Source organism: Myotis daubentonii, chromosome 1, assembly GCF_963259705.1.
Source record: "Myotis daubentonii chromosome 1, mMyoDau2.1, whole genome shotgun sequence".
In the NCBI taxonomy this organism is placed as follows: domain Eukaryota; kingdom Metazoa; phylum Chordata; class Mammalia; order Chiroptera; family Vespertilionidae; genus Myotis; species Myotis daubentonii.
Genome location: NC_081840.1, coordinates 115214672 through 115241703, shown reverse-complemented (window position 1 = coordinate 115241703; position 27032 = coordinate 115214672). Strand labels below are relative to the sequence as shown.

The following is a 27032-nucleotide window of genomic DNA, read 5'->3' as shown; positions in this document are numbered from 1 at the left end:
GGAATGCTGGCTCCCAACCGTTCGCCTGCCTGCCAGCCTGATCACTCCCTAACCACTCCACTGCCAGCCTGTCAATGCCTAACTGCTCTCCTGCCGGCCCGATTGCCCCCAACCATCCTCCCCTGCCATCAAGGTTGCCCCCAATTGCCTGCCCCTAGAGGCCTGGTCCCCTCCAACTGCCCTCCTGTGCAGGCCTGGTCCCCCCACAACTGCCCTCCTGTGCAGGCCTGGTTGCCCCCAATTTCCCTCCCCTGCAGGCCTGGTCACCCTCAACTGTCCTCCCCTGCAGGCCTGATCACCCACAACTACCCTCTCCTGCTGGCCATCTTGTGGCGGCCATCTTTGGCCACAAGGGAGTGGCCATTTGTGTGATGGTATGAGGGTCAATTTGCATATCGCCTCTTTATTATATAGGCTGTTTCTATCTCTTTCTCCCTCTCCCTTCCTCTCTGAAGTCAATAAAAAACATAAAATAAAAAAAAAGTACAGAGTTGAGCTCCAAGGAATCCTAAAGAGCAGATACTAAGCAGGAATTGAAGAACTGCAGAGGCTGCTCTGGGGCAATTTGTCCAGCTACATAACAGAACCTGGGTTCCAAAGGAATAAGAGACCAGCCTTTGGGCATTTGTGTTTAAATTACAAAGAACGTAACTCCATGAATGTTTTTGGGAAGGATTAAGTATAGTATGTAAGATGAGTTCTAGCACTATTTGTTCTAACACTATCTATGAGGTCACAGGCAAGTCCCTTTACTCTGTTCAGTCTCTAGTCCCCTGGTATAAATTGAGAGAATTGAATTAGAACATCTATTTGTAAACTATGTTTTGACTCAAAAAGTTTAGCATTCTGTCTTAGGACCTGCAACCCCAGCAGGTCCAGGGGTTCCCCAAGGTGTGAACAGAGTCAGCAAAGAGGGAAAGACTCGGAGGCAGCGTTCAGTTGATCAGCATGGTTGGGTTCTCTTGCCTGGTTCTATTGCCAGGTTCTGTCCAGGATCTTTTGCCATGTTCAGTCTCTAGGTTCTGTCTCTAGGTTCTGTGTAGGTTCTGTGTCTAGGTTCTGTGTCCTGTTGTCTTGTTACATCTGTATTTATACCAGTTGATTCCAATCCTATCAATCTCTATTCCAAAGGTTAGGGCGTTTCTTATCTCCATTCCAGGGAGTAAAGATTATGTAGCTTAAGCATGATTGTTCGTAGTTAAAGTGATTAATTACCCGCCTGGCACTTAGTTAAGGGGTTTTATTCCTTCCCTAACTTCAGGGGAAAATCCCTACCTGGGGAAACAACCTTTCTCAGAGAGAGGTGACCTTGGTTAAAACACATAGTGCCAAGAAGGTGAGCAAACATATTAAGAACCATATGCCATATATGCCAGGTCCCTTGAAACAGCAAGGATGGACCAGCTCCCAGCAAGGACCTCTTTTTTAAAAAAAATATATATATATATATATTTTTATTGATTTCAGAAAGGAAGGGAGAGGTAGAGAGAGATGGAAACATTAATGATGAGAGAGAATCATTGATGGGCTGCCTCTTGCATGCTCCCTACTAGGGATCGAGCCCCCAACCCATCTGTGTCCTTGGCCAGAATCAAACCCGTTACCCTTTAGCCCACAGGCCGACGTTCTATCCACTGAGCCAAACCAGCTAGCGCTAGGAGACCTCTTTAGAAAAGTATTCTGGCAGCAGTGCAGATTGTGGGTTGTTGCTTTAGCTACCTGATAACTGCCTCTGGGTTTGCTCCACCTACAAAGTAATCTCTTTACTGACCACAGTAACTTTTCCTAAATAGGTGTGAAGTTTATTCCTTGCTTGAAATTTTGCTTCAATGGTTTTCTAAGGCCTAGATTTAGCAAACAAATTGTTCTCATCATCTGACTACTTTATACTAATGTCCTCATCTAACATTTACACATTACTAGAGGCCTGGTGCACGAATTCGTGCATGGGTGTGGTGCCTCTGCCTGGCTGCGATCAGGCCAATTGGGCGATCAGATCTGTCTGGCCAGGGGGAGGGATGGCAGGAGGTTGGCTAGCAGGGGGGAGAGAGACTGTGGGAGGTTGGCTGTGGGAGCGCACTGACCACCAGAGGGCAGCTCCTGCATTGAGTGTCTGCCCCCTGGTGGTCAGTGTGTCATCATAGCGACCAGTTGAGCAGTCCACCGGTCATTTGGTGGACTGGTCATAATAGTCACTTAGGTTTATATATATATAGATATATAAAAAAGGCTAATATGCTAAGTGTCCCACCGTCTGACTGGTCACTATGACACACACTAACCACCAGGGGGCAGACACTCTCAAAATCACCTAGCCCAGTGGTCTGCAAACTGCGGATCAAGAGCCACATGCGGCTATTTGGCCCCTTGAGTGTGGCCACGAAGTTTCAATAGCACTGTAAGTGCGCGCCGGCACGTGGTATTTTGTGGAAGAGCCACACTCAAGGGGCCACAGTTTGCCGACCACTGACCTAGCCTGTCTTGAATTCTTTCTTGCAGGAAGTCAAGAACCCACACATCCCAGACTGTGCTGAGGCAGACCCGCCCCCCCCCGCCCCCCTCCCCCGCTTTCCAAGTCTCACATGCATTTAAGCCAGTTACTCCATCCAGACCCCTCGCAGTTGTAAAGTGGGAATCTGTTCAACAGAAGTTGCAAAGTCAAGTACTGTCCTAACAAGTTCCTTCTGCTGTGACAGGTGTTGTCTCTGGAATGAGGAGAGCCGCCAAAAACAAAACACCAGCCCAATAGGTGGCACTGGGCAACTGGTCAGGGTCCCAAGTGCCAACGCTGGGTAAGCAAAGAAATTTTCCTCTTCACAGAGATACCTGCCTTCCCTCGGAAAACTCGGCGGCGCAAAGTGTGTAAATAACGGGTTAAGTGGCAACAGTAAAGGCGAACTCCGCCCCCAACGCCGAGCTCCAGCACCCAAGTCCGGGGAAGGACCACGCCCTCGCCCGTCGCTGGTTTCGGGAGGCGCCTGCGGGGTCCTCAGGCTGTGGGTGCCCGCGCTCCGCCGGCTGCAGCCACGGGAAAACTCGACCCCGAGGGCGGGCTCCCGGGCTGCTGAGAGGCGCGACGCTGGCGCGGGAGCAGACAGGCAGGTCCGCGGACAGCCCGCGCCTTCGAGGACCTCGGCGGCGTCGCGGCGCGCCCGCGGGAACCGCGGCGTTTAAAAGTCGGGCTGAGGGGCTGCCGCCCGCCGCTCGGGAAGATGAGGCTGCACTGCGAGGTCGAGGTGGTGAGTCGGCGCTTGCCGGCCTTGGGGCTGAGGAACCCGGGCAAGGGCGTCCGCGCGCTGTTGAGCCTCTGTCAGCAGCCGGCGCCCCGAAGCCCACCGCGGCCTCCGGCGGGGCGAGCGGGGGCTCCGCGGCCCGCCTGCCTGCTCGTCTCCACCCTGAGGGACAAGCGCGGGACCCGCTATGAGGTGCGTGGGGCCAGCCGGCCCTTCCCCGCGCGCCCCACGCGTTCCCGGGGCCGCGCGCGCCCGGAGGAGGAGGGCTCTGGGAGGGCGCCCGCGGCTGTTCTCTTGCTCATTTCTGCGACTTCGAGTTCACAGGAGTCATTCAGTTCGGGGGGGAGAGTAAAATAACTGTATTTCCGTTCAATCAGTTCTGTTTCTTCCACAGAACTTTCGCTAGCTTAAAAAAAGGGGCTTTAAGGGATGATGAATCTTATCGAAGGTCTCTAGACCAGATCAGTACAGTAGTAACGCTTTGGGTTGCATCTTCATTTTTTCTTAAAGTTGGTTACTGCATCTCTCTCTCTCTCTCCCCCCCCCCACCCCCACCCCTTAAATGTGTAATTTCCTAAGACCTTATTTCATAGGTCCACGGCTTTTTCTTACCTGTGTAGCAGTAGTAAACTCTCTAGAAGCAGTTGGAGGTTGAACTATAATCTTTAGAAAGTCTCAAATCTTTATTGTCAAAAGTATTACATATGTCCTCCTTCCCCCCCCCCCCCCTTCTAGCCCGCCCCCAGCCCCATCGCTGGCTTTCAGCACCCTGTCGTCTGTGTCCATGGGTTAGGCATATATCATACAAGGTGGTTGATCTTGGAATAGAATTTTTAAAGCACAGGTTTTATAAAATCTTTCTCCTTCATTACCAGGCACTATTATTTTGTCAAAGTGACCGGACTACCCTGTGTCTATAAGTAAAGTCGAGGGTGCAATTCATTGCCCACCCTTACATCGGACTCCCTTATAGTGTTGTACTCGACAGCGGATATTTAATTGCGGAATATTACAGTCTCATTCAGAGACACCTAGTGCTTCATGTAAATAGTTGAAAGTGAATAATTGCCTCCTGTTGCTAGAATCAACTCATCATTTTTCAAATCAACAGGACTTTGGAAATCTCCCAACATTGTAAAGCTTACAAAATTGTTAGGTGACAGAAACAAACTCCTAACTAGAATTGGATCTCCCCAGGCCTCTCTTTCATGCCTCACTCAGGTACTGCCTGTTTAAAGTCTGATGATGTCTCTCTTAAAACTCCTGTTGTGCCCTAGCCAGTGTGGCTCAGTTGGTTGAGCATCATCCTGTGCACCAAAAGGTCACCGGTTTGATTCCTGACCAGGGCACATGCCCAGGTTGTGGTTATGGTCCCCAGTTGGGGTACTTAGATGTTTCTCCCACTCCCTTCCTCTTCCTAAAAGCAATAAAAACATATTTTAAAAAAGTAACCTCCTATTGCACCAACAGTCAGTTGCAGGAGGAAATTCTGATCAAAATTTTATTATAAACCGCGAATTGAAGACTTATTTTGCACAGGGTGCAGTGCTAGAAACTGGGAGATAAAGTACTGGGAGTACTTGACTTTGATTTACTCACTGTCCTTCTGAGATTAGAAAGGAGAAAAAAAAAACCCACTGCTTACAAGATGGGCTATGATAAGTGCTGTAATAAAAGTGGAAGCAACCAGATGAATTCTGATTACTGGGGCTTGGGAAAGTTTTGCAGAAGAGAGGTACCACAGGGCTTGGAAAATCATAGGTGCTCAATGTTTTTTGGATGAATTAAGGGGGTGCTGGTATTGGTCCTGGGCCTTGAAGGGTAGGTATTTGTGCTAAGTATGGAAAGTACCATGGGCTTCTTTCTTACACTCACTTTTTTGTCCCATGACTTCAGCTACCATCCGACTGTGATGTCCAAATTTGTACCTTTAGCCAGTCTTCTTCTTTAACTTCCTTTTTAAAAAATGATTATTGTTCTATTATTGTTGTTAATCTCTTATTGTTTTTAATTTAGAATTTAAACTTTATCGTAGGTATGTATGCATAGGAAAAAACATTATATGAGTTTGCCAGTCTCTGTTGTTCCATACATTGACTTGGCGTCTTGGAATGTATCTCCCCCTTAGATAAGGGAGGACAATTGTATCTTAAAGGGGTGTGTGTGTGTGTGTGTGTGTGTGTGAGAGAGATGGGATATTTGCCCACTGTGGCACACTTTTTTCATATTACTTCTTTTTTCACTTAAAAAAATGCTGAACAACATTTAGCATTTTTCCTCCACAGAAATAGTTATGACTCAATCTGACTTTCTAAATCTGCATGACATATTGGTGGAGGGCAGCAAATTGGTGGTCATCAGAAGGAATAGATCTTAGAAGAGCAGTGAGAAACATACTTTTCATCTTATCCAGATAAATGTATAAATCCCTTAACTTCTGACTTGAATCTGTTGTCTACTTGAAATCTTCACTTGGATGTGTTGCAGCATCTCAACCTCAAAATACCTAGAGCAGTGGTTCTCAACCTTCCTAATGCTGCGACCCTTTAATACAGTTCCTCATGTTGTGGTGGCCCCCAACCATAAAATTATTTTTGTTGCTACTTCATAACTGTAATTTTGCTACTGTTATGAATCGTAATGTAAATATCTGATATGCAGGATGTATTTTCATTGTTACAAATTGAACATAGTTAAAGCATAGTGATTAATCACAAAAACAATATGTAATTATATATGTGTTTTCCGATGGTCTTAGGCGACCCCTGTGAAAGGGTTGTTTGATCCCCAAAGGGTTGCGACCCACAGGTTGAGAACCGCTGACCTAGACAGTAATTGTCATTGTCACCCCTAAACCTGCTTTTCTGACAGTGCTCTACAACTCATTTAGTAGTATTCTGCCCCATGCAGAAATCTTAAAGCCTTTGCCTCTCTGCATCCAATATATTATTGAATCCTTTCAATTCTACCTCCTAGTTATCTTTTAAATTTTCATCTATCCCAGTTGTAGTCTAAACCATCATTATACCTTGCCTAGCTACTCTCTTAAAGGATCGCTCTACCTCTATTGTTGTCTTCCCTCCTACTCTTCATCCCCCACCCCCAAACCCCCAAAGTTCTTTCTTACCCTGTGGTTAAAGGGAACCTGTAAAGATACAGATCTAATGATGTTCTCAGCTTTAAGTCATTCAATGGATATCATTGTTCTTAGGATAAATCCAAAATTCTTTTTTTTTTAATTTTTATTTATCCATTTTAAAGAGAGAGGGAGGGAGAGAGAGAGAACGATATGTTGTTCCACTTTCCTGCATTCATTGGTTGATTCTTGTATGTGCCCTGACTGGGGCTCAAACCCGAAACTTTGGTGTATCTGGATGATGCTCTAACCAACTGAGCTACCCAGCTAGGGCCAAAATATAAAATTCTTGTCCTGGCCAGTGTTCTCAGTGGTTAGATCAGGATGGGCACCTTTTTTCTGTCAAGAGCCATTTTATAATATCATTCATGGGTCATACAAAATTATCAACTTATAAATTAGCATGCTATATTTGGTAAACATTTAATTAACTCACCCTTTAATGCCTTGGCAGGATCAGACCAAATGATTTCGAGACCTTTATACGGCCCAGCAGGCCAGATCTTTCTCACCCCTGGGTTAGAGCATAGGCCCATGTACCAAAGGATCATGGGTTTGATCCCCAGTCCCAGCTGAGCACGCATAACCAATCAATGTGTAACATCGATGTTTCTCTTTCCCTCCCTCCCTCCCTCCCTCTCTCCCTCTTTAAAAATCCATGGGAAAAATATCTTCGAGTAAGGATTAACAAAACAAAAACGCCCACAGCACTCTCTCTTTTTTTTTAATATATTTTATTGATTTTTTTACAGAGAGGAAGGGAGAGAGACAGAGAGTCAGAAACATCAATGAGAGAGAAACATCGATCAGCTGCCACCTACACATCTCCCACTGGGGATGTGCCCGTAACCCAGGTACATGCCCTTGACTGGAATCGAACCCGGGACCTTTCAGTCCGCAGGCAGACGCTCTATCCACTGAGCCAAACCAGTTTCGGCCCACAGCACTCTTAACATGGTATAAAACATCTTTCACCATTTAATCTGTTTACCTCTTCAGGCTCACTTACCTTTTTTCATGGGATCCTTCAGCCATACTGAACTTTTAGCTCCTCACAGCTGCCAAGCTCTCTTGCTTTCAAGGCTTTGCACATTGTTCCCTCTTATTGGTAAGCTATCTTCTATCTCTTCTAGACATGTCCTAATCCTTTAGTTCTCACCTTCAAGGTCACCTTCATATCCTAAGACCAGGTAAGATTTCTTTCTATAAGGTTTTATAGCAGCCTGTACTTCCTTGTCTTAATAATTGCTTATATATTTGTCTTAATTTTGCTTATAATTATTTTAATAAATGTCAGATTGGCAACTGTGTAAGCGTGATTACCATGCTGGTCTTACTTACCTCTATTGGCCCAAGCCCCCTATCATAGTTAACCTGGTATATAACGGCTTCTGGATAAATTGTTGTTGAAGTCTAAAGCAGAAGCAGCATCAGTCATTAAAATATTTTGAGCATCTGTTATGTGTTAGTCATTGTCTAGCTCTGAGGATACAAGAATGAACAAAGGAGACAAGATTCCTGTTTTCATGGAGTTTGTAATCTGTGGGAGGCTTGCCCACCCCAGACTAATGAACTGAAATTTAAAAGGCAAGTAATTACTCTTGGCAACTCATTACAGCTACATAGTTAAATGGGAGAAGAGGAATATTCTCTCAAAACACAGGGGATTCTGTTCTCAGAAGAGGACAGAGTTAACTGGACTGATAGAACAATAGTATCTATCAGAAGGTAGGTAAGAAATGTAGCTACCCAACTACTAAAAACAAACCCAACCAAACAAAAAACTTTAAAGCTTAAAACTGTAAAATACTCATACATACGGACTAAAAGACAAACCTGACAAAATGACTGGCACATCCTATTTGTAATAACTACTAGTATTGAGTAACAATACCTGATTTTGTTCTTTTTTCCCATTGGTTTTAAGCAGCTAAAGGGGAACATTGAGCAATTCTTCACCAAATTTGTGGATGAGGGGAAAGCCACTGTTCGGTTAAAGGAACCTGCTGTGGATATCTGCCTAAGTAAGGTACGATATTAAAAACATTAATGTTTAGGTTGATTGGCTATATTTTCTTTAAATTAGAGGCTATTTGAGCCCTAGCTGGTTTGGCTCAGTGATTAGAACATCAATGGTGGACTGAAGGGTCAAGGGCACATATCTTGGTTGCAGGCTTAATAACCAGTCTCTGTGGAGGTTCGTGTGGGAGGCAACCAATTGATGTGTCTCTCTCACATCAGTGTTTCTCTTTCTGTCTCTCCCCGTCCCTTCCACTCCCCGTCCCTTCCACCCCCCCCCCCCCAAAAAAAAAATCAATGGAAAAAATATGGTGAGGATTGACCAAAAATAAAAGAGGCTATTTGAGCATCCTGATATCTCACATAGCTGAACAGGGCCAGACTCCTGCAGATGTATTTGAAGAAGTGATGGCAGCTTCCCAGGAGTGCTTACCAGTATATTCCTCTAAAAGGGCAGAGGCAGCCTTGGTAAGGCTGCCCAGGATGGGGAGGAAAACTAAGTTTGCTTCTGTATCCAAAATGCAGCCTTCCAGTGTTCTTATACTGGAGCTCTTAAGGAAGGTGGCACAGGTCTACATTTTGCCAGCTGAATTATAGGTTATAAGTCTAAGTTTAGTGGGGGGGAAAAAAAGGATAAAATGCAATTAGAACCTTGTTGGGGGTATTTTATTATTATAATTATTTTTAAAACTATATAGACCATTAGAACAAAAAAAAAGATTGTTTCTTGGTCCTATCTCCCCTTTTTTTGTTTTCCCCTTTTCTAAAGGGTAGGAGCAATGTCTTATTCATCCTTGCATTATCCTTAACCCCAAGCAAAATGCTTTGCAAACATTAAAAGTTTAATAACTTTTTAAGGTATTTGTGTTGAATGGAATCATTTTGTCCTACCTCCTTCTGTTCTTGTGATTTTTCATTTTCACTTGATGTTCAGCCTATCCTACTAATTCTTTTTTGTTTGATTTTTTGTTAATCCTCACCCAAGGATATTTTCCCATTGATTCTTAGAGAGAATGGAAGTGAGGGGGAGAGACAGAAAGGGAGAAATATCGATGTGAGAGAGACACATGCATTGGCTGCCTCCCACTTGAGCCCCGACCAGGGGCTGGCATCAAGCCTGCAATCGAGGTACATGCCCTTGACCAGAAACCAACCCGGGACCTTTCAGTCCACAGGCCGACACTCTATCCACTGAGCCAAACTGGCTAGGGCACTAACTCTTCTTCTACCTAAGAAACAAGTGAAGTCTTACCTACTTAAAAATTGGATAAACAGATTTCTGGAAAGACAAGATTAAATCTGTTGCCTCCACTTTTCTTAGGATCTGTTTTTACCTTTATTTTCACTGGTGTATTCAAAACACTGCCTCAAAGATCGGTGATCTCCTTTTATTTGCCAAACACATTGCCATTTTTTTCTCACTTTTTTTAGCTCCAGAATTTGACACTAATGACCATTTCCTTCTTAATAAAACTCCTTTCTTGGCATCTGTGACAGGACACTGTCCTGATTTACCGTTAGCCACTCCTTTGTCTCTAATCTCCGACAACCTTTTTTCTGTCCCCCAAATAAAGGCTTTATTCCAGTTTTCTGCCATACCTGCCTTCCATTCCCATAGCTCAACCCGAATTGTATGTAACTTCCAAGTCTGTAAGTTGGTACCATCTATTAGACCTACTTGACCAAGGTCTCCAGATTTTTCTCACTCTACTTCACTGTATACTACTGCCAAAATAATACTAAGCTCTCTGTAATTCTCATGCTCAAATGCTTCAGTGATTGCCCACAGCCTGATCATTCTGTCCTTACCTTGACGTCAAGCTCATCTAGAATTTATCCCCATACTGTATTTATAATCTTTTACTCCTCTACCAAACTTCCTCATTCTAACCAAATAGGATTGCATACTTCGTTTCCCACACTTAAAGTTCCCTATTTCTTCACACGTAAACTTTACAAAACTGGTAAGTATCCTGCCAAGTGTTTGTTATTTTTATTTATTTATTTTAAATATATATTTTTATTGATTTCAGAGAGGAAGAGAGAGAGAAAGAGATAGAGAGACAGACAGAAACATCAATGATGAGAGAGAATCATTGATCAGCTGCCTCCTGCACACCCCACACTGGGGATGGAGCCCTCAACCCAGGCATATGCCCTTGACCGGAATCGAACCTAGGACCCTTCAGTCTGCAGGCTGACGCTCTATCCACTGAGCCAAACCAGCTAGGGCTTGATGATAGTTCATATACTACTTGATTGGTGATTTCTCTGTTCAGTTGGAAGCAATCTCACTTGATTTTGATATTTCCTTACACTCTTGACAGTGCCAGTTAGCCCTGCTTTTGAAAGACAAGGCCATGGCTTTTCACAACTCTTAATCTTTATGAATGGAACCGCTGTACATTTTACAGTGCACAGGGCTGTCTTAGCCTATTGCGGGGGCACTGGAGGTCTGGGTGAGTTCATCTTAAACCCAAATCTCAGGTGTAATTTTTTTATGCTTTTCTATTTTATTTTATACTCTATGGTTCCCCCTTTGAACAGTTTTATTTAGAGTGTGTCTTTCAACATTAAAAAAAAAAAACCTTAAAGGCTTTGTATCTATATTGAAATTTAGTCAAAATAGAATACTAAAAAATTACTTTTATAGCCATTTTCAGTAATAATTGCATCATTTGCATATATAACTCTACAGAATTTGTTATAGGATGAATTAGCATGCATGCATTATCTAAAATGGAATTTATACTTGTACAACTTATTTTTATTTATTCAGGCCAATTCCAGCAGTTTAAAGAGTTTCCTTTCAGCTGTGAGACTGGCTCATAGAGGCTGTGATGTTGAGACACCATTTTCACCCCTCACACCGGTGAAGACTTCAGAATTTGAAAAATTTAAAACTAAAATGGTCATCACATCCAAAAAGGACTATCCTCTAAGCAAGAACTTTCCATATTATCTGGAACATCTTCAGACTTCTTATTGTGGGCTTGTCCGAGTTGATATGCGTATGCTTTGCTTAAAAAACCTTAAAAAATTAGACTTGAGTCACAATCATATAAAAAAGCTACCAGCTACGGTTGGAGACCTCATCCACCTTCAAGAACTCAACCTGAGTAACAATCACTTGGAGTCATTTAGTGTGGCATTGTGTCAATCTACACTCCAGAAATCACTTCGGAGGTTGGATCTGAGCAAGAACAAAATTAAGGCACTCCCTGTGCAGTTTTGCCAGCTTCGAGAACTTACAGTTTTAAAACTTGATGATAATGAATTGATTCGATTTCCTATGAAGATAGGACAGTTGACAAACCTGCAATTTTTGTCAGCAGCTCGAAATAAGCTCCCATTTTTGCCTAGTGAATTTAAAGATTTGTCCCTTGGGTACTTGGATCTTTTTGGAAATACTTTTGAACAGCCAAAAGTTCTTCCAGTTATAATGCTGCAAACACCATTAACATTATTGGAATCTTCTGCACGAACCATATTACATAATAGGTAAGACTTTGGTAGTCGTAAGATGTGGTACTTTTGATGGCATCCTAGTGTTGTCATCATCCTTAGACTACTAGTAAGTATTTAACCGTAGCTCTGTGCACAATCTGACCCCTTGCTGTGGTGGCCTTCTTGCTACTCCTTACCTCTGCTTGGAATGCTTTTCCTCCAGAAAGTCTCATAGCTTACTTTCTCACTTCATCCAGTTCTCTGCCAAGTGGCACCCCAGAAAGGTCTTTTATGGCCCTATCTAAAGGTTTATCCTCCACTCCTTACGTTGCCTTTTTTTGAGGGGTCATAGGATGTATTACCTGGCATTACTTTTTTTAACATTTGTTTTCTGTCAGTTTTCTCCACTAGACTGTAAGCTCCATGAGGGCGTGGACTTAGTCTTATTTTCCACTGTTTCTCTAAGTGTCTAAAATGAGATACCTCCGCTGTTGCCATATATTAGGCACTTAATAAATGCTTGAAAAAATGGCATTGTTTTTCAAATTATGATCTGACCAGCAGCATCAATATCACGTAGGAATTTGTTAGAGATGCAAGTCCTTGAACTCCACTCCAGACCTACTGAATTGGAAACTGTTAATAAGTCCTCATGGTAGTTCTGATGCACTCTAAAGTTTGATAACTCTAAACTGGTATAGTGGTAAAGTGTGGTCTTTGGAGTCAGACTTTAGCAAGTTATTTAATCTCTTTGATTCAGTGTTCCCATCTGAAACGGGAACAGAGTTGTGAAGATAAATGAGCTGATGTAATGCCAAAGCATTTGACATATACTAGGACTCAATAGCTGTTGATTCTTTTCCCTTTGTACACTAACTGAAGTTAGTTTTGTGAGACAAGGAACTTCGGGTATTCATTCAGTTTTGTTGATGCTGCTTTCATTATTGAGTGACTATAAAATAGTAGCAAGACCATATTTCAAAGAAGAGATTCTTAATTTTTTTAGTTGGGGAGAGACTCTTTAAAACTAAAAAAAAACCTGCCCTGGCTGGTGTGGCTCGGTTGGGCATCATCCCGTCCCATGCACTGAAGAGTTGCCAGTTCAATTCTGGGTTGGGCACATGCCTGGGTTGTGGGCTAGATTCCTGGAGCCCATCCATGTTTTGCTCTCACACTGATGTTTCTCTCTCTCTTCCTCTCTTCCTCCTCCCTCCTCCCCCCTCCCTATCCCTTCCCCTCTCTCTAAAAGTAAATTTAAAATTTTTTTAAAAAGAAAATAAAAACAACTGACCAAAATTATGGTCCTAGAAAAATGCACATGAGTATACACAAAATTTTGCATACAACTTTAAAATGTTCATGAACCCCATTGAAATCCAATCCTCCTTCCTCTCAGTCCATAGCTTAAGAATTCTTATTTTAGAGCAGTGGTTCTCAAACTTTACTTAACATTTGGAATCATCTGAAGAGCTTAAAAATTCTGATGATTAGTTCCCACCCTAGACTTACTAATCAGAATGTCTATAGGTAGAATCCAGTTTTTTTTGCTTTGTTTTTAAACCCAGGTGATTCTGTGTACAACTAGCTATGATTAAAAACCACTACTTCACATCAGTGCTTCTCAAACTTTAATGTGCATTCAAATCACCTGGGAGTCTTGTTAGCAGATTGTTTCAGAGGTCTAGGGTAGAGATTCTGCCTTTCAAACAAGCTTCCTAGTGAGACTGAGGCTCCTAATCCATGAATCACATTTTGAATACTAAAGCTCTAAAAGTAACTAAGAACTCACTATTTCTAAGATTCTTAAATTTTGAGAGTGCATCAGAATTAAACTTACTGAAAAACATGGTGATTAAAGCAGGTTGCTGGATTATTTTTTGAAAAATATTTTAAAATTGGTTTTTAGAAGAAGGGAGAGGGAGAGAAAGAAACATCAGTGTGAGCAAAACATCTATCAGCTGCCTCTTGTATGTCCCCTACTAGGGACTGAGGGTAACCCAGACATGTGCCCTTACTGGGAATCAAACTAGCAACCTTGCCCTAGCTCAGCCGTGGGCAAACTACGGCCCGCGGGCCGGATCCGGCCCATTTGAAATGAATAAAACTAAAAAAAAAAAAAAGACCGTACCCTTTTATGTAATGATGTTTACTTTGAATTTATATTCACACAAACACTCCGTCCATGATTTTGTTCCAGCCCTCCGGTCCAGTTTAAGAACCCATTGTGGCCCTGAGTCAAAAAGTTTGCCCATCCCTGCCCTAGCTGGTTTGGCTCAGTGGATAGTGTGGGCCTGTGGACTGAAGAGTCACTGGTTCAATTCCGGTCAGGAGCACATCCTGGGTTGTGGGCTCGATTCCCCCCGTAGGGGGTGTGCATGAGGCAGCCTATCAATGGTTCTCTCTCATCATTGATGTTTCTATCTCTCCCTTTCCCTCTCTGAAATCAATAAAAATATATGAAGAAACAAAACAAACTGGCAACTTTTCTGTGCACAGGACAACGCCCAACCAATTGAGCCACACCAGCCAAGGCAGATTGCTGGATTCTGACGAAATTTGGATTGGGGCTAAAAAATTGCATCTCTAACTAGTTTTAAGGAGATGCTGATGCTGTTGGTCAGGGACCACACTTTGAGAACCACTGGCATTGACTCTTAATTAGGAATTAAACATTACCTGCTAAATGACAGTACATGTAAGTGCCTAGAACAGTGCCTGGCTCGTAATAAGTCTCAATAAATAGTTAACATTTAATTGCTTACCTAGCAATTAAAAATCAATGTTATATTTAGCGGTGGAGGAGGTTTTAAATAGTACAGATGAGAACTATTGATGCTTAGATTCTACCTCAGACCAATTAATTCAGAGTTGCCAGAGATGGGCCCCTGTTGTATGTTACTTTTTTGTTGTTGTTTGTTAATCCTCGCCTGAGGATATTTTTCCGTTGATTTTTAGGGAGTGTGGAAGAGAGAGGGAAACGTCGATGTGAGAGAAATACATGGATTGGTTGCCTCTTGCAGGAGCCCTCACCAGGTCGAGGGCTGGGGAGGACCCTGTAACCAAGGTACGTGCCCTTGACCAGAATTGAACCTGGGACCCGTTGGTCCGCAGGCTGATGCTCTGTCCACTGAACCATACCAGCTTGGGCTATGTTACATATTTTTTTTAAGTCTCCAGTGGTGATACTGATGATTCAGGGTTAAGATCACTGATTTGAGGGAAACTCTAAATAGCGTATTTCGGTAATGAGTTGCTTCCGAGCTCATTCTAGGCTTTCTCTGAAATATTTATATGAATATGTGTGTATGTATGTGTGTGTGTATATATATATATATATATATATATATATATATATATATATATATATATATATACACACACACACACACACATATATAACTTATTCAAATTTGAAAATAATGTCCAGATGAGAAATATTACAAATTAGTGACTCTTCAGTCCATAGGCCCACACTCTATGCACTGAGCCAAACCGGATAGGGCAGTGGTCGGCAAACTCATTAGTCAACAGAGCCAAATATCAACAGTACAACGATTGAAATTTCTTTTGAGAGCCAAATTTGTTAAATTTAAACTATCTAGGTAGGTACATTGTTATTAACTTAATTAGGGTACTCCTAAGCTGGCCTTTGCTAAAAACGTCCTCAATCTGATTGAGTTACGTTTGCTGAGGTCGATCCCTTCCAACTCTTCTATCCACCTGTCTTGTATACTTGTTTCATCTATCTCCTTTCATTCATCCTCTCTATATGTCTACCCCCCACTTCTTCTAAATAGACTCGCCCAGGCCGAAAACCGACTTCTGCCTATGGGCCACGAAGTTTCAATTGCACTGTACCTGCGCACCCGCAGGTGGTATTTTGTGCAAGAGCCACACTCAAGGGGCCAAAGAGCCGCATGTGGCTCGCGAGCCGCGGTTTGCTAACCACTGGGCTAGGGCAAGGTTGCTAGTTTGATTCCCAGTAAGGCCACATGTCTGGGTTGCCCTGAGTCCAGGCATTGATGTTTTTTAAAAAGACCATAATCAATTGACTAAATGATTTAAAAAATACAGGCTGATATCCAACATGGAAAAGTGCAGAGTTAGAGGAAAAAAATTATAGGATCAAGATGTGATATATAACTAGGTCAGAAAAATAATTTGTTAGTGATGATCTGACATATAGTATTTACATTGTTTTTTAAGCTTGACTCTATTAATATTGGTTCTTGTAAAGTGACCCTAACCTTTACTAATGTATAATTTTGCATGTTTTCAGCCCTGTTGTTGTTGTGTTGTTTTTTTAAAATATATTTTTATTGGTTTCTGAGAGGAAGGGAGAAGGAGAGAGAGATAGAAACATCAATGTGGATTGCAAACTGGGGATTGAGCCCATAACCTTGGCATGAGCCCTGATCAGGAATCGAACTGTGCCCTCCTGGTTCGTAGATCCATGTTCCAACACAGCTATGCCGGCTGGGCTTCAGCCCCATTTTAAAAAGAATATAAACCTGCCCTGACCGGTTTGGCTCAGTGGATAGAGCATTGGCCTTTGGACTGAGGGGTCTCAGGTTCGATTCCGTCCAAGGGCATGTGCCTTGGTTGCGGGCACATCCCCAGTGGGAGGTGTGCAGAAGGCAGCTGATCGATGTTTCTCTCTCATCGATGTTTCTGACTCTCTATCCCTCTCTCTTCCTCTCTGTGAAAAATCAATAAAATATAAAAAAAAATAAAAAGAATATAAACCTAAAGCCATGAGAATAATACTTATTATCTATCTGTTGGTAAATTGTTCTACCTACTGGTTATAAATATAAAGTTAAAATCTATTAGAAAAATATATGGCCGAAACCGGTTTGGCTCAGTGGATAGAGCGTCGGCCTGCGGACTGAAAGGTCCCAGGTTCGATTCCGGTCAAGGGCATGTACCTGGGTTGCGGGCACATCCCCAGTGGGAGATGTGCAGGAGGCAGCTGATCGATGTTTCTCTCTCATCGATGTTTCTGACTCTCTATCTCTCTCTCTTCCTCTCTGTGAAAAATCAATAAAATATATTTTAAAAAAAAAAGAAAAAGAAAAATATATGGAAATTTAAATTGTTAGATTGATGATACAGTTTTTAACTATTATCTAACTATTATCTGTTTCCTTAGAATATAACCAATAGCCTAGATGAGATTGATGTAAATATGTGGTAGACACTTCCTGCACAGATTGTTTTATATAATTCTTTATTGTTGAAAGTATTACATATGTCCCCTTTTCCCCCTATTGACCTCCTCCAGCCAGCCTCCGCTCCAGGCCCTCACCACCCCATTGTCTGTGTCCATGGGCCATGCATATATGCATACAAGGTCCTTGGTTGATTAGAAGTTTTTATCCTCTCATTTACTGATGGGCACTTGGGCTATTTCTAGATCTTAGCTATTATAAATTGCTGGCACAGTTTTTAAAAAATTGTTACTTACACAAGCAACAAATAAGTACATGTGAAAAAATGAAAAATTGCAAATAAGGCCAATTTCAAATTCCTTAAGAAAAGTAAATGACTATTTTTGATTTCATATTTTTCTTTTCAGACTTTTCTAAAAGGGTTTTAAACTTTGGTTGAAATAAGACTGGGTTTTATTTATTTGTTGAAAAATATCTGAACACCTAATGTGTGCCAGCATATAGAAACAGCAGTATACAGGCAACCAAGTACCTGGGGCATTGTTGTATTTAGGGAGAAGAAGTTGGGCAGTAGGCAGGCAATCCCAAGAGACTGTCTTTTAGTTTTGTGTAGATGAGGGCAACGACTTAGACTTGATTTTCATTGCATTGGGCACCAATGCAAAGCAGGAGGGTGAATAATTTAAGCAAGGTGAGGACAGCTTTACTTGCTCAGCCAGTAAAGTAAAACTAATGCCCCAAACAATGTTTTAAATTTGTTTCACACAGTTTAAAATTTCCTTTTGAATAATTGATGCTTAGGAGAGTATGTTGATTTATTTAAGTGTTTCTTCACAAGTAGAAATCCTTAATTTTCCAGTTACCATCATGAGAATTATATGACAGAGCTATATATTTAACCAGTTAACTGCCTCGATATTTTGAATTTAAACAAAAAAGGTCCGCTGCTTACGTCTATAGATGCTTATGATGTACAAATGGTTAACTTATCATGTTACTCTAATAATATATCATATGCTGTTTTTTGGAATATTTTCTTCATTACCCAGTTTGTAAGATAAAACAATATACTGTGTCATTTAATTAGTAGTTTTATTTTTTATGGTTATAATTCTGTGTTCAATAATTCATATCCTAATATGTGAAGTTCTGAATCTAGTAACATATTTTAAAATATTTTAAAAACTTTTTTTTCCAATAGGATTCCATATGGCTCTCATATTATTCCTTTTCATCTTTGCCAAGATTTGGATACTGCAAAAACCTGTGTTTGTGGAAGATTCTGTCTAAACAGTTTTATTGAGGGAATGACTACCATGAATCTACACTCTGTTGCTCACACTGTGGTCTTAGTAGATAATATGGGTGGCACTGAAGCACCCATTATTTCTTATTTCTGTTCTCTGTCATGTTACGCAAATTCCTGTGAAATGCTAAAGTAATAGATGATACCACAAAAAGAAATTACAGGTCATCTTGGGATTCATTTATGGTTTAACAATGTCACATTGGAGAAAGGGAAGCTTTTTTTGCATACATACATGTTTGAGGGGAAGAATGTGTGTTAGCTAACATTTTCAATAATTTGACTGGAAAACCTTGATTTCATTAAAATCTGATTTTATTGTGGGGTTAACTTTTGTGTTTATTGCACTTGTGTTGATTTTAGCCTAGTGCAGCTGTGGGCAAACTACGGCCCGCAGGCCGGATCCGCCCTGTTTGAAATGAATAAAACTAAAAAAAAAAAAAAAACACCCCCCCCCCCCCCCCCGTACCCTTTTATGTAATGATGTTTACTTTGAATTTACATTAGTTCACACAAACACTCCATCCATGCTTTTGTTCCGGCCCTCCGGTCCAGTTTAAGAACCCATTGTGGACCTCGAGTCAAAAAGTTTGCCCACCCCTGGCCTAGTGTGTCCAGAATAGGTTGTGGGGTTATCTTTTAATGTTAAGTAGATAGTAATCCCAATCACTCTGGTCATAGAATTTTCTTACCAACTTTCTTCTTTCATAAAATAAAATGAAAGAAATTGAGTTTTTGTATGCAGAAAATATTCCTTGGAGAATTAATACGGTCTAAATTAGCGGTTCTCAACCTGTGGGTCGCGACCTCTTTGGCAGTCGAACGACCCTTTCACAGGGGTCGCCTAAGACCACCCTGCATATCAGATATTTACATTACGATTCATAACAGTAGCAACATTACAATTATGAAGTAGCAACGAAAATAATTTTATGGTTGGGTCACAACAGAACTGTATTTAAAGGGCCAGAAGGTTGAGAACCACTGGTCTAAATTATAGTGAAAACTTGTTTGGTATGTAAGTTTTTAAGTTATACCACCTATTCTATATATAGAATTTTATATTCACCAAGTATAAGGTAGGAGTTGCTTTGGGAAAGACTTCAGCTTTTTATAAGTTTTATAATGTTAGTCACATAATCTTTGTTGTATTTCTAAGTTTTATTTTTAGAATTCGAGCAAGGTTTTTGGTTGGGTGAGAGGAGCAGAAAAGTGCTACTTTTTACTGACATTATTTTGTGTTATTTGAGGGTTCTTTTTCTGTTTATTATTTTAGTCACTTAATATGTTTTAGTTTTTTAAATGTAAAGAGTGGTGGCCATACACCAACTAAAGGATGAGGAGGGTTTGAAGTTTAGACACAGGGAATAGAAAAGTAACCAACTTGAAACAGTCTGGAATCCCTAGAACTGTTCCTTCTGTTCATTCCCCTGCCTTTCTTAAATCAACCTCTCCCCTAGATCATTATAATCCTATATAATAAAAGGCTAATACGCAAATAGACCAAACGGTGGAACAACCAACCAGTCACTATGATGTGTGTTGACCACCAGGGGGCATGCACAGAACATGGCGGGTGTCGGCCACGGTGGGATGGTGGAGCAGGTGAACAGGGGCACCAGACCAAGGCGGGGCGTGGTTGCTGTCATTGGGGTGAGCCTCTGGTGGTAACTGAAAATTCTTTGCTCCTGTGTGCCGTGGTCCCGTCCAGCACTCGTATCTGCCCCTCAGGGCTTCTCTACCTCCTCCTGCTCCTGAGGGGCAATCGGGGCAGCAGGTGCGAGCGGGACTGTGCTGTTAGTGTGTGGGAGCGGCAGCAGTGACGGGGCCGCGGCAGGAGGAGAGGGGTGCAGAGGATGGGCCAATACCCGCCCCTGTGCCTACTGCAGTCTTGCGGCCCACAATTCCTTTCAAGGTGCATGAATTCGTGCCCTGGGCCCCTAGTAGTCCCATAACTAGTTTCTCAGAACAAAGGAGGATAAAGAGTAAAAGTTACTGGAGAAAAACTTTTCCAGCAGTATATTATTGCTGCTTTGGGCTTGGAGTTATAGGTGGAGTCTATATAACTATTTCTTTTTTAAAAAATTGTATTTATTTCAGAGAGAAAGGAAAACAGACACATCAATGATGAGAGAGGATCATGGATTGGAGGCCACCTGCACGCTCCACACTGGGGATGGAGCCCGCAACCCAGGCATGTGCCCTGACCGGGAATCGAACGGTGACCTCCTGGTTCATAGGTTGACTCAACCACTGAGCCATGCCAGCTGGGCTATATGACTATTTCTTATGACTTATATAACCTCCATTGTCTTCCTAAAGTATTTATTTGGGGCATTTTTTTCACCCTGAAAATGCAAATGTTCTTGAGCGAATACTGTTTTGAATTTTTATTAAAACTTTATGTATATGAATTCTAAAATTTCTACTCAGAGCTGATTCTTTGAGACAAGATCTTGGTCCAGAGGAGTAATTCTTTGGATGACCTTAAATTTGTATTGCTAGTACTTAAATTCTTCCTGAAAAAATCTTCATATATAATTTCTAGTTTTTTTATTTAAAAAAATTATATATAATGCAAACATGCCTAAATATATCTGGTGAGGATTAAAAAAAACAACATGGTTCCTTAAGGTGATGTTTTATGGCATATTTAAAATTTGTGCATATCTGAATTTTATGTTCTTGTAGAAAAACAATTATTTTTTCATTAACAAATGCAGACATAATAGTCAATGTTGGGAATAAGTATTAACCATCATACTTCTACACCCTAGTCCTTTGCCTGTCTTACTCATCTACAAACCACCTACACTAATAAAAAAGAAAAATGGTAATTGGCGTACGACGATACCCTTTTCATTGGCTAATCAGGGCTATATGCAAATTAACTGCCAACTATGATTGGCAGTTAACTGCCAACTAAGATTGGCAGTTAACTGCCAACAAGATGGCGGTTAATTTGCATATGTAGGCACAATGCAGGGAGGCAAAAGGGAAAGCAGGAAGAAGCCCCCTGCCACTGACAGTGATCGGAAACCCAGGGGGGAGCTAAGAGCTGGGGGGCAGGGCAAAGGCGGCCCTGGGGCCGCCTCTGCCCTGCCCCCCAGCCATGATCAGAGAATCAGGCGCCTTTTCCGCCCTGGCCAGTGATAGCAGGAAGTAGGGGTGGAGCCAGCGATGGGAGCTGGGCATGGTCGAAGCTGGCAGTCCCAGGAGCTAGGGGCCCCTTGCCTGGGCCTAAAGCGGAGCCCATGATCGCGGGGCCGCTGCAGCTGTGGGTCCCCGCTGCCCAGGCCGAATGCCTCAGCCAGAGGCATCCTGCAGGGGCAGGGGCGGAGCCCGCGTGATCGTGGCGCCCCCCCGCTGCCACTGCAGGTCCCCGCTGCCCGGGCCAGACGCCTAGGCCAGAGGCATCAGGCCTGGGCAGGGGACGATCCTGCGATTGGAGGGTGATGGGGGTCAACGCCTGAGGGTTCCCAGTATGTGAGAGGGGGCAGGCTGGGCTGAGGGACACTCCCCGCCCCCCCCCCCCCGCCCCACACCTAGTGCACAAATTTCGTGCACCGGGCCCCTAGTCCCATATAAATACCCTAGCTGCCAATACAAAAAGCAGAATTTCTTGCCCTCTTATAACCTATATCCTTTCCCAGTTTTTCCTTTCATTTGATACTCAACTTGTTTCTTCCTTGCCTTTCATAGACAATGACTAGGTTCACTTGAGTTTCCACATTCCATTCTATTTTCAATCTTATCTGCTTACCTTCTCAACCTTACGAACAGTCAAGAAGTTATAACATTTGAGTACATCTCAGAGTACCCTTATCTGCAGTTTTAGTTACTCATGGTCAGTGAAGATCTGACAATATTGAATGGAAAAATTCCAGAAATAATTGTTTTAAAATTGTGGGCCATTCCAAGTAGTGTAGCTATTAGTTATGAGAGACCACATTCACGGAACTTTAATTATAGTATGTTATAAAACCAAAAAGTTCATGATATCATAGACTTACGGGTTGTTTTAATAAGTTTGATTTCAGAGGAAGAGGGAGCGAGTGTTGGAAACTGATGTAAATTAATTGGCTGCCTCCTGCATGGCCCCTACTGGGGATGGAAGCCGCAGTGGGCATGTGCCCTAACTGGGAATGGAATCCTGACCTGGTTCATAGGTCAGTGCTCAACCACTGAGCCACACTAGCTGGGCAGACTTAGTTTTGTTTTTTTTCTTTTTTATTAGCTTCAGAATTTTAGGTAGAAGTCAGTTTTCAACTCCTACCTTACATTCAAGACCTAAAGAATGCTGTCCAAAAACTGATGGGAAGTATTCTATATCCATGTTGTGCAATAGTGTAGCCACTAACCATATGTTAATTCTAAATGTAGCCAGTATAACTGAGGAACTGCCTTTTAAATTTAAGTAGCTATATGTGGCCAGTGGTTCCTACTACAGTACATTTGCAAAAAGAACGTTTTTATCCCCTTAGATCCTCTGCCCCACTCAGTCTGCTATACATAACAGGCTTAGCTTGTCCTTTTCATTTATTTTTCAAAATCTTAGTTTTCCCAGCAGCTCATCAATCATGATTGTAAATTCACCCAACATATATTTGAAATTGATCAGATAAAGTACCAATATTTTCCCTGCTATTAATATTAAGTTCGAGGTGGGACTCTTACCTTTACATAAAAATAAAAATTTTCAATTCTTGTGGAATTAAGTTGAATAATTTGAAGAGGATTCACTTACAAATTTACTCATTTCCTTAATTTATAACCACATTAAACATGAAATTCTATATTTCAAAAAACACAAAAGATATGAGTAAGAATTATCACTGCATTTATTTTCATACAGGTAATTTTTCTTCAGCTTTAACATTTTCTTCTCAAAACTAAAAGCTTAGAACTGGATCACTTGGCCCTTTCTCTTCTTATCTCCTCCCAGTTCAAAATGCTTGCATCTCTTAATGGCCAGCATCCTCTTTGATCTGCAGTTAGGCTCCACACATTCAAGCCTCAGCACAATCTTCTTTGTAGTTTTCGCTTTCTTTCGGAAAATAGGCTTTGTCTGCCCACCGTAACCGCTCTGCTTCCTATCGTAGCGCCTCTTTCCCTGGGCGTACAGGGAATCCTTCCCCTTCTTATACTGGGTCACTTTGTGAGGCTGATGCTTTCCACACTTCTTACAGAAAGTCCTTCGGGTTTTAGGCACATTCACCATCTTGGCAGTAGAGGTGTCTGTACGATGGAAACTGTTGAGATATTTAAAACAGATTTAAACATTTTGATAAGTACTTTATAAGTACAGGAAAATAAGTCAGTAATGTATAAATCCACCAACTACTCATTTTCCGTAAGTGCACATACAAGTTTTTGTGCCCACCTCTTTGGAATGCTTAAATTAGCGCACTTCTAGAATGAGACTTACTAAAAAATAGCAAAAGCGTATAAAGGAGACTTAATTGACTGTGGCCGCTAAAAAGAAAAGCGTAGTGATGATTGGTTAATTTTCTACCACCGAGAGGGCCAAGGCTAGAGTTGCTTTTCGAGGACTCCTCGCACGCCCTTCCACGTTCTAGCTCCTGGGTTCCGTGCGCGCGGAGCCCACCCCCGTCCCTTCCCCGAGAACCGCAGGAGTCTGGTTTCGCGCTTCCCCTCCGTAGGACCGTGCACCGTCACCCACCCGCCGCCCTGAAGGCTGACGTGTCCTTACCCAGTGCCTCCCGGCCCAGCAGCGCCACGCGTGATCCCCTTTCCTGAGACAGAAGCCGCTCTTGAACTCTCTCGAGCCAAGGCAGCGGGGCTCTCCCACCGTTTCCTACCAGGGCCGACCCACCCCCGGACGCCGAGCACTCGAGGCCCCGTGGGGACCTACAGCCCGACCTTAGCTTACCGGGAAACTCGTAGTCCACGCTCCGCGCTTCGCTCGCTCGGCTCGCGCCTAACAGGAAATGGAGGAAAGAAGCGGAAGCAGGAACCGAGCGTTGAGCGACAGGGCCATGGACCAATAGGCAACGACCAGCGACGGCCGGGCACCTCCGCCGGCGTCTTGGAAGCGCCAACCAACGGCCCCAGGGGCGGGGCGGAGGGTGTGGGCCCGAGGGCCCCGGCGCTTCGCGGGCCGGTCTTAGGTTGTCAGAGCGGTCGCCGCCGGAGTGGGGCGAGCCTTGGTTGCTCGGTGTCGGCCGTCTGTGGCCCGCGTAAGGATGAGAGCGCAGAGGACGCAGGGCCGCTGGAGGCGCAGGTAACGGAGCGGGGTGCGGTGGGCCGCGCGGGGCTTTTGCTGGGACCCGTGTTAATGGAGAGGACAGAGGCGACTCCGAGCTCCGGTCCCTAGCGGAGGGGCCGCTGTCGAGCTGCAGCTGCCCGACGAGGATGAGTGGAGCCCGGCGGCTCGGGGAAGCTGAGAGCCTGCGGGTCCCAGGACCCCCGGGGCCGGGGATGAGTTAGCGAGGGCCGCCGCGGGGGCCAGTTCCGACTGCTACAGGCCAACGCGACGGCCGCCGCCCGCCCCTTCCGTGCAGAAGCCGCTAGCTCCTTCCCGCACCGCCTGCCCGCGCTCCCGGCCCCGGAGACCATGAGGTTCCGCATCTACAAGCGGAAGGTGCTCATCCTGACGCTCGTGGTGGCCGCCTGCGGCTTCGTCCTCTGGAGCAGCAATGGGCGACAAAGGAAGAGCGAGGCCCTCGCCCCGCCGCTGCTGGACGCCGAGCCCGCGCGGGGTGCGGGTGGCCGGGGCGGGGACCATCCCGCCGTGTCCACGGGCATCCGCCGGGTCTCCAACGAGTCGGCGGCCCCGCTGGTCGCGGCGGCCCCGCTGCCCGAGGCGGACAACCTGACGCTGCGGTACCGGTCCCTCGTCTACCAGCTTAACTTTGACCAGACGCTGAGGAATGTAGACAAGGCCGGCTCCTGGCCCCCCCGAGAGCTAGTGCTGGTGGTCCAGGTGCATAACCGGCCTGATTACCTCAAACTGTTGCTGGACTCACTTCGAAAAGCCCAGGGCATCGACAACGTCCTCGTCGTCTTTAGCCATGACTTCTGGTCGACAGAGATCAATCAGCTGATCGCTGGGGTGGACTTCTGCCCTGTTCTGCAGGTGTTCTTTCCCTTCAGCATTCAGTTGTACCCCAACGAGTTCCCGGGCAGTGACCCCAGAGATTGCCCCAGAGATCTGCAGAAGGATTCAGCTTTGAAGATGGGATGCATTAATGCTGAGTACCCCGACTCCTTTGGCCATTATAGAGAGGCCAAGTTCTCCCAAACCAAACACCATTGGTGGTGGAAGCTGCATTTTGTATGGGAAAGGGTCAAAGTTCTTCGAGACTATGCCGGCTTCATACTTTTCCTAGAGGAGGATCACTACTTAGCCCCAGACTTTTACCATGTTTTCCAAAAAATGAGGAAATTAAAGCAGCAAGAGTGTCCCGAGTGTGATGTTCTCTCCCTGGGAACCTATACTGCCCCTCGAAGTTTCTCTGGCATTGCTGACAAGGTAGATGTGAAAACTTGGAAATCCACAGAGCACAATATGGGTCTAGCCTTGACCCGGGATGCTTATCAGAAGCTGATCGACTGCACAGACACTTTCTGTACTTACGATGATTATAACTGGGACTGGACTCTTCAGTATTTGACTGTATCTTGTCTTCCAAAATTCTGGAAAGTGCTGGTTCCTCAGGTACCTAGGATTTTTCATGCTGGAGACTGTGGTATGCACCACAAGAAAACCTGTAGACCATCCACCCAGAGTGCCCAAATTGAGTCACTCTTAAATAGTAACAAACAGTACATGTTTCCAGAAACTCTAACTGTCAGTGAAAAGTTTATGGCACCCGTTTCCCCACCTAGGAAAAATGGAGGGTGGGGAGATATTAGAGACCATGAACTCTGTAAAAGTTATAGAAGACTGCAGTGAAAAATCAGTTACAAAAAGTGACAGTCTTCTATTTTTGATATTTGTACCAACAGGACAGACAATTGAATAAGAGTTTAGGGATTGGTTTCTGCTTTAATATGAAAAAAAATTCTTGTAAAAGGTGTACAATTATAGTACTCTTCCTTTTATGTCTGATTAAGATTTAAAATACAGGTTTTCATTTTGGGAGTTGGGTTTTAAAGCTCAATCTGTATCTGGGAAAGGTAATCATTACTGTGAGAGAAGAGAGGAAATTTTATTTAAATTGCATCTATTAATCTTTTTACCTGAAACTTTGTACACTTTTCCACTTTAAAACTTAAGTACAGCAAAATTTACTTAAAATTGTCATAGCAGTAGGAAGTATTACAATGAAATAAGTATTAATGGAACAAGCCCAGTTTCACTCTCCACACAGTTACTAGGAAGAGATTGCTTCGTTGGTTTTATAATTCAAAAGTTATGTTTGTTAAACACCCTGTCAAAACAATCAATTTCAGTATTACAGATTCCCATATTATTGTGTTAAGATTTGCCTGTGCTTTGGAACCTTCATAGAGCACATTTTCTTTTGGAATGTATTTGATTGATAAAAAATTTTAACACTGTTTCACCTCAATGTAGAAAAACAGTGGTTTTGTTTCTTTCTTTTCTTTTAGTCTGCCAAAATAAAATACTCATTTTTTGCATAAAAAGGTTCCTAATCATTTTGCAGAACAAATTTTGTTTACTCTTTACACCAAAATTCAGTAAAGACATTCTAGAAGTTTTAAAGTTAGCATTATATCTTCATGTTTGCTGT

General features: G+C 43.2%; 3 protein-coding genes across 5 annotated transcripts; 2 read left to right on the top strand and 1 right to left on the bottom strand.

Moving 5' to 3' along the window:
* Positions 1 to 2954: 2954 nt before the first annotated feature.
* Positions 2955 to 18642, top strand: LRR1 (leucine rich repeat protein 1). Of its 3 annotated transcripts, none has more exons than XM_059658885.1 (4): positions 2957 to 3425; positions 8300 to 8398; positions 11168 to 11889; positions 18208 to 18642. In XM_059658885.1, the coding sequence occupies exons 1-4, from the start codon at positions 3213 to 3215 to the stop codon at positions 18446 to 18448; spliced, it is 1275 nt and encodes a 424-aa protein (XP_059514868.1). In that variant the 5' UTR covers positions 2957 to 3212; the 3' UTR covers positions 18449 to 18642. The 3 variants fall into 3 exon arrangements, with proteins under 3 accessions (XP_059514879.1, XP_059514868.1, XP_059514857.1); XM_059658874.1 differs by having other exon boundaries at positions 8297 to 8398; XM_059658896.1 differs by lacking the exon at positions 11168 to 11889 and having other exon boundaries at positions 2955 to 3425; positions 18208 to 18450.
* A 4493-nt stretch (positions 18643 to 23135) lies between these two features.
* On the bottom strand, positions 23136 to 24328 carry RPL36AL (ribosomal protein L36a like). Its single transcript, XM_059658861.1, has 2 exons — positions 24206 to 24328; positions 23136 to 23564 (listed from the first exon to the last, which is right to left on the bottom strand). Exon 2 carries the CDS (start codon positions 23531 to 23533, stop codon positions 23213 to 23215), a length of 321 nt encoding a protein of 106 aa, XP_059514844.1. The 5' UTR covers positions 23534 to 23564; positions 24206 to 24328; the 3' UTR covers positions 23136 to 23212.
* Positions 24329 to 24879: 551 nt separating this feature from the next.
* MGAT2 (alpha-1,6-mannosyl-glycoprotein 2-beta-N-acetylglucosaminyltransferase) lies at positions 24880 to 26925 on the top strand. Its single transcript, XM_059658848.1, has one exon. The coding sequence runs from the start codon at positions 24890 to 24892 to the stop codon at positions 26228 to 26230; it is 1341 nt and encodes a 446-aa protein (XP_059514831.1). The 5' UTR covers positions 24880 to 24889; the 3' UTR covers positions 26231 to 26925.
* The last annotated feature ends 107 nt before the right edge of the window (positions 26926 to 27032 follow it).

What these genes read in the sequence shown, in the direction of transcription:
- LRR1 (XM_059658874.1), top strand. Translation starts at nt 3,213, where the DNA reads ATGAGGCTGCACTGCGAGGTCGAGGTGGTGAGTCGGCGCTTGCCGGCC. An exon ending in AGCGCGGGACCCGCTATGAG is followed by an intron (nt 3,426 to 8,296) that starts GTGCGTGGGGCC and finishes ATTGGTTTTAAG; the next exon opens with CAGCTAAAGGGGAACATTGA. An exon ending in TGGATATCTGCCTAAGTAAG is followed by an intron (nt 8,399 to 11,167) that starts GTACGATATTAA and finishes TTATTTATTCAG; the next exon opens with GCCAATTCCAGCAGTTTAAA.
- RPL36AL (XM_059658861.1), bottom strand. Translation starts at nt 23,533, where the DNA reads ATGGTGAATGTGCCTAAAACCCGAAGGACTTTCTGTAAGAAGTGTGGA.
- MGAT2 (XM_059658848.1), top strand. Translation starts at nt 24,890, where the DNA reads ATGAGGTTCCGCATCTACAAGCGGAAGGTGCTCATCCTGACGCTCGTG.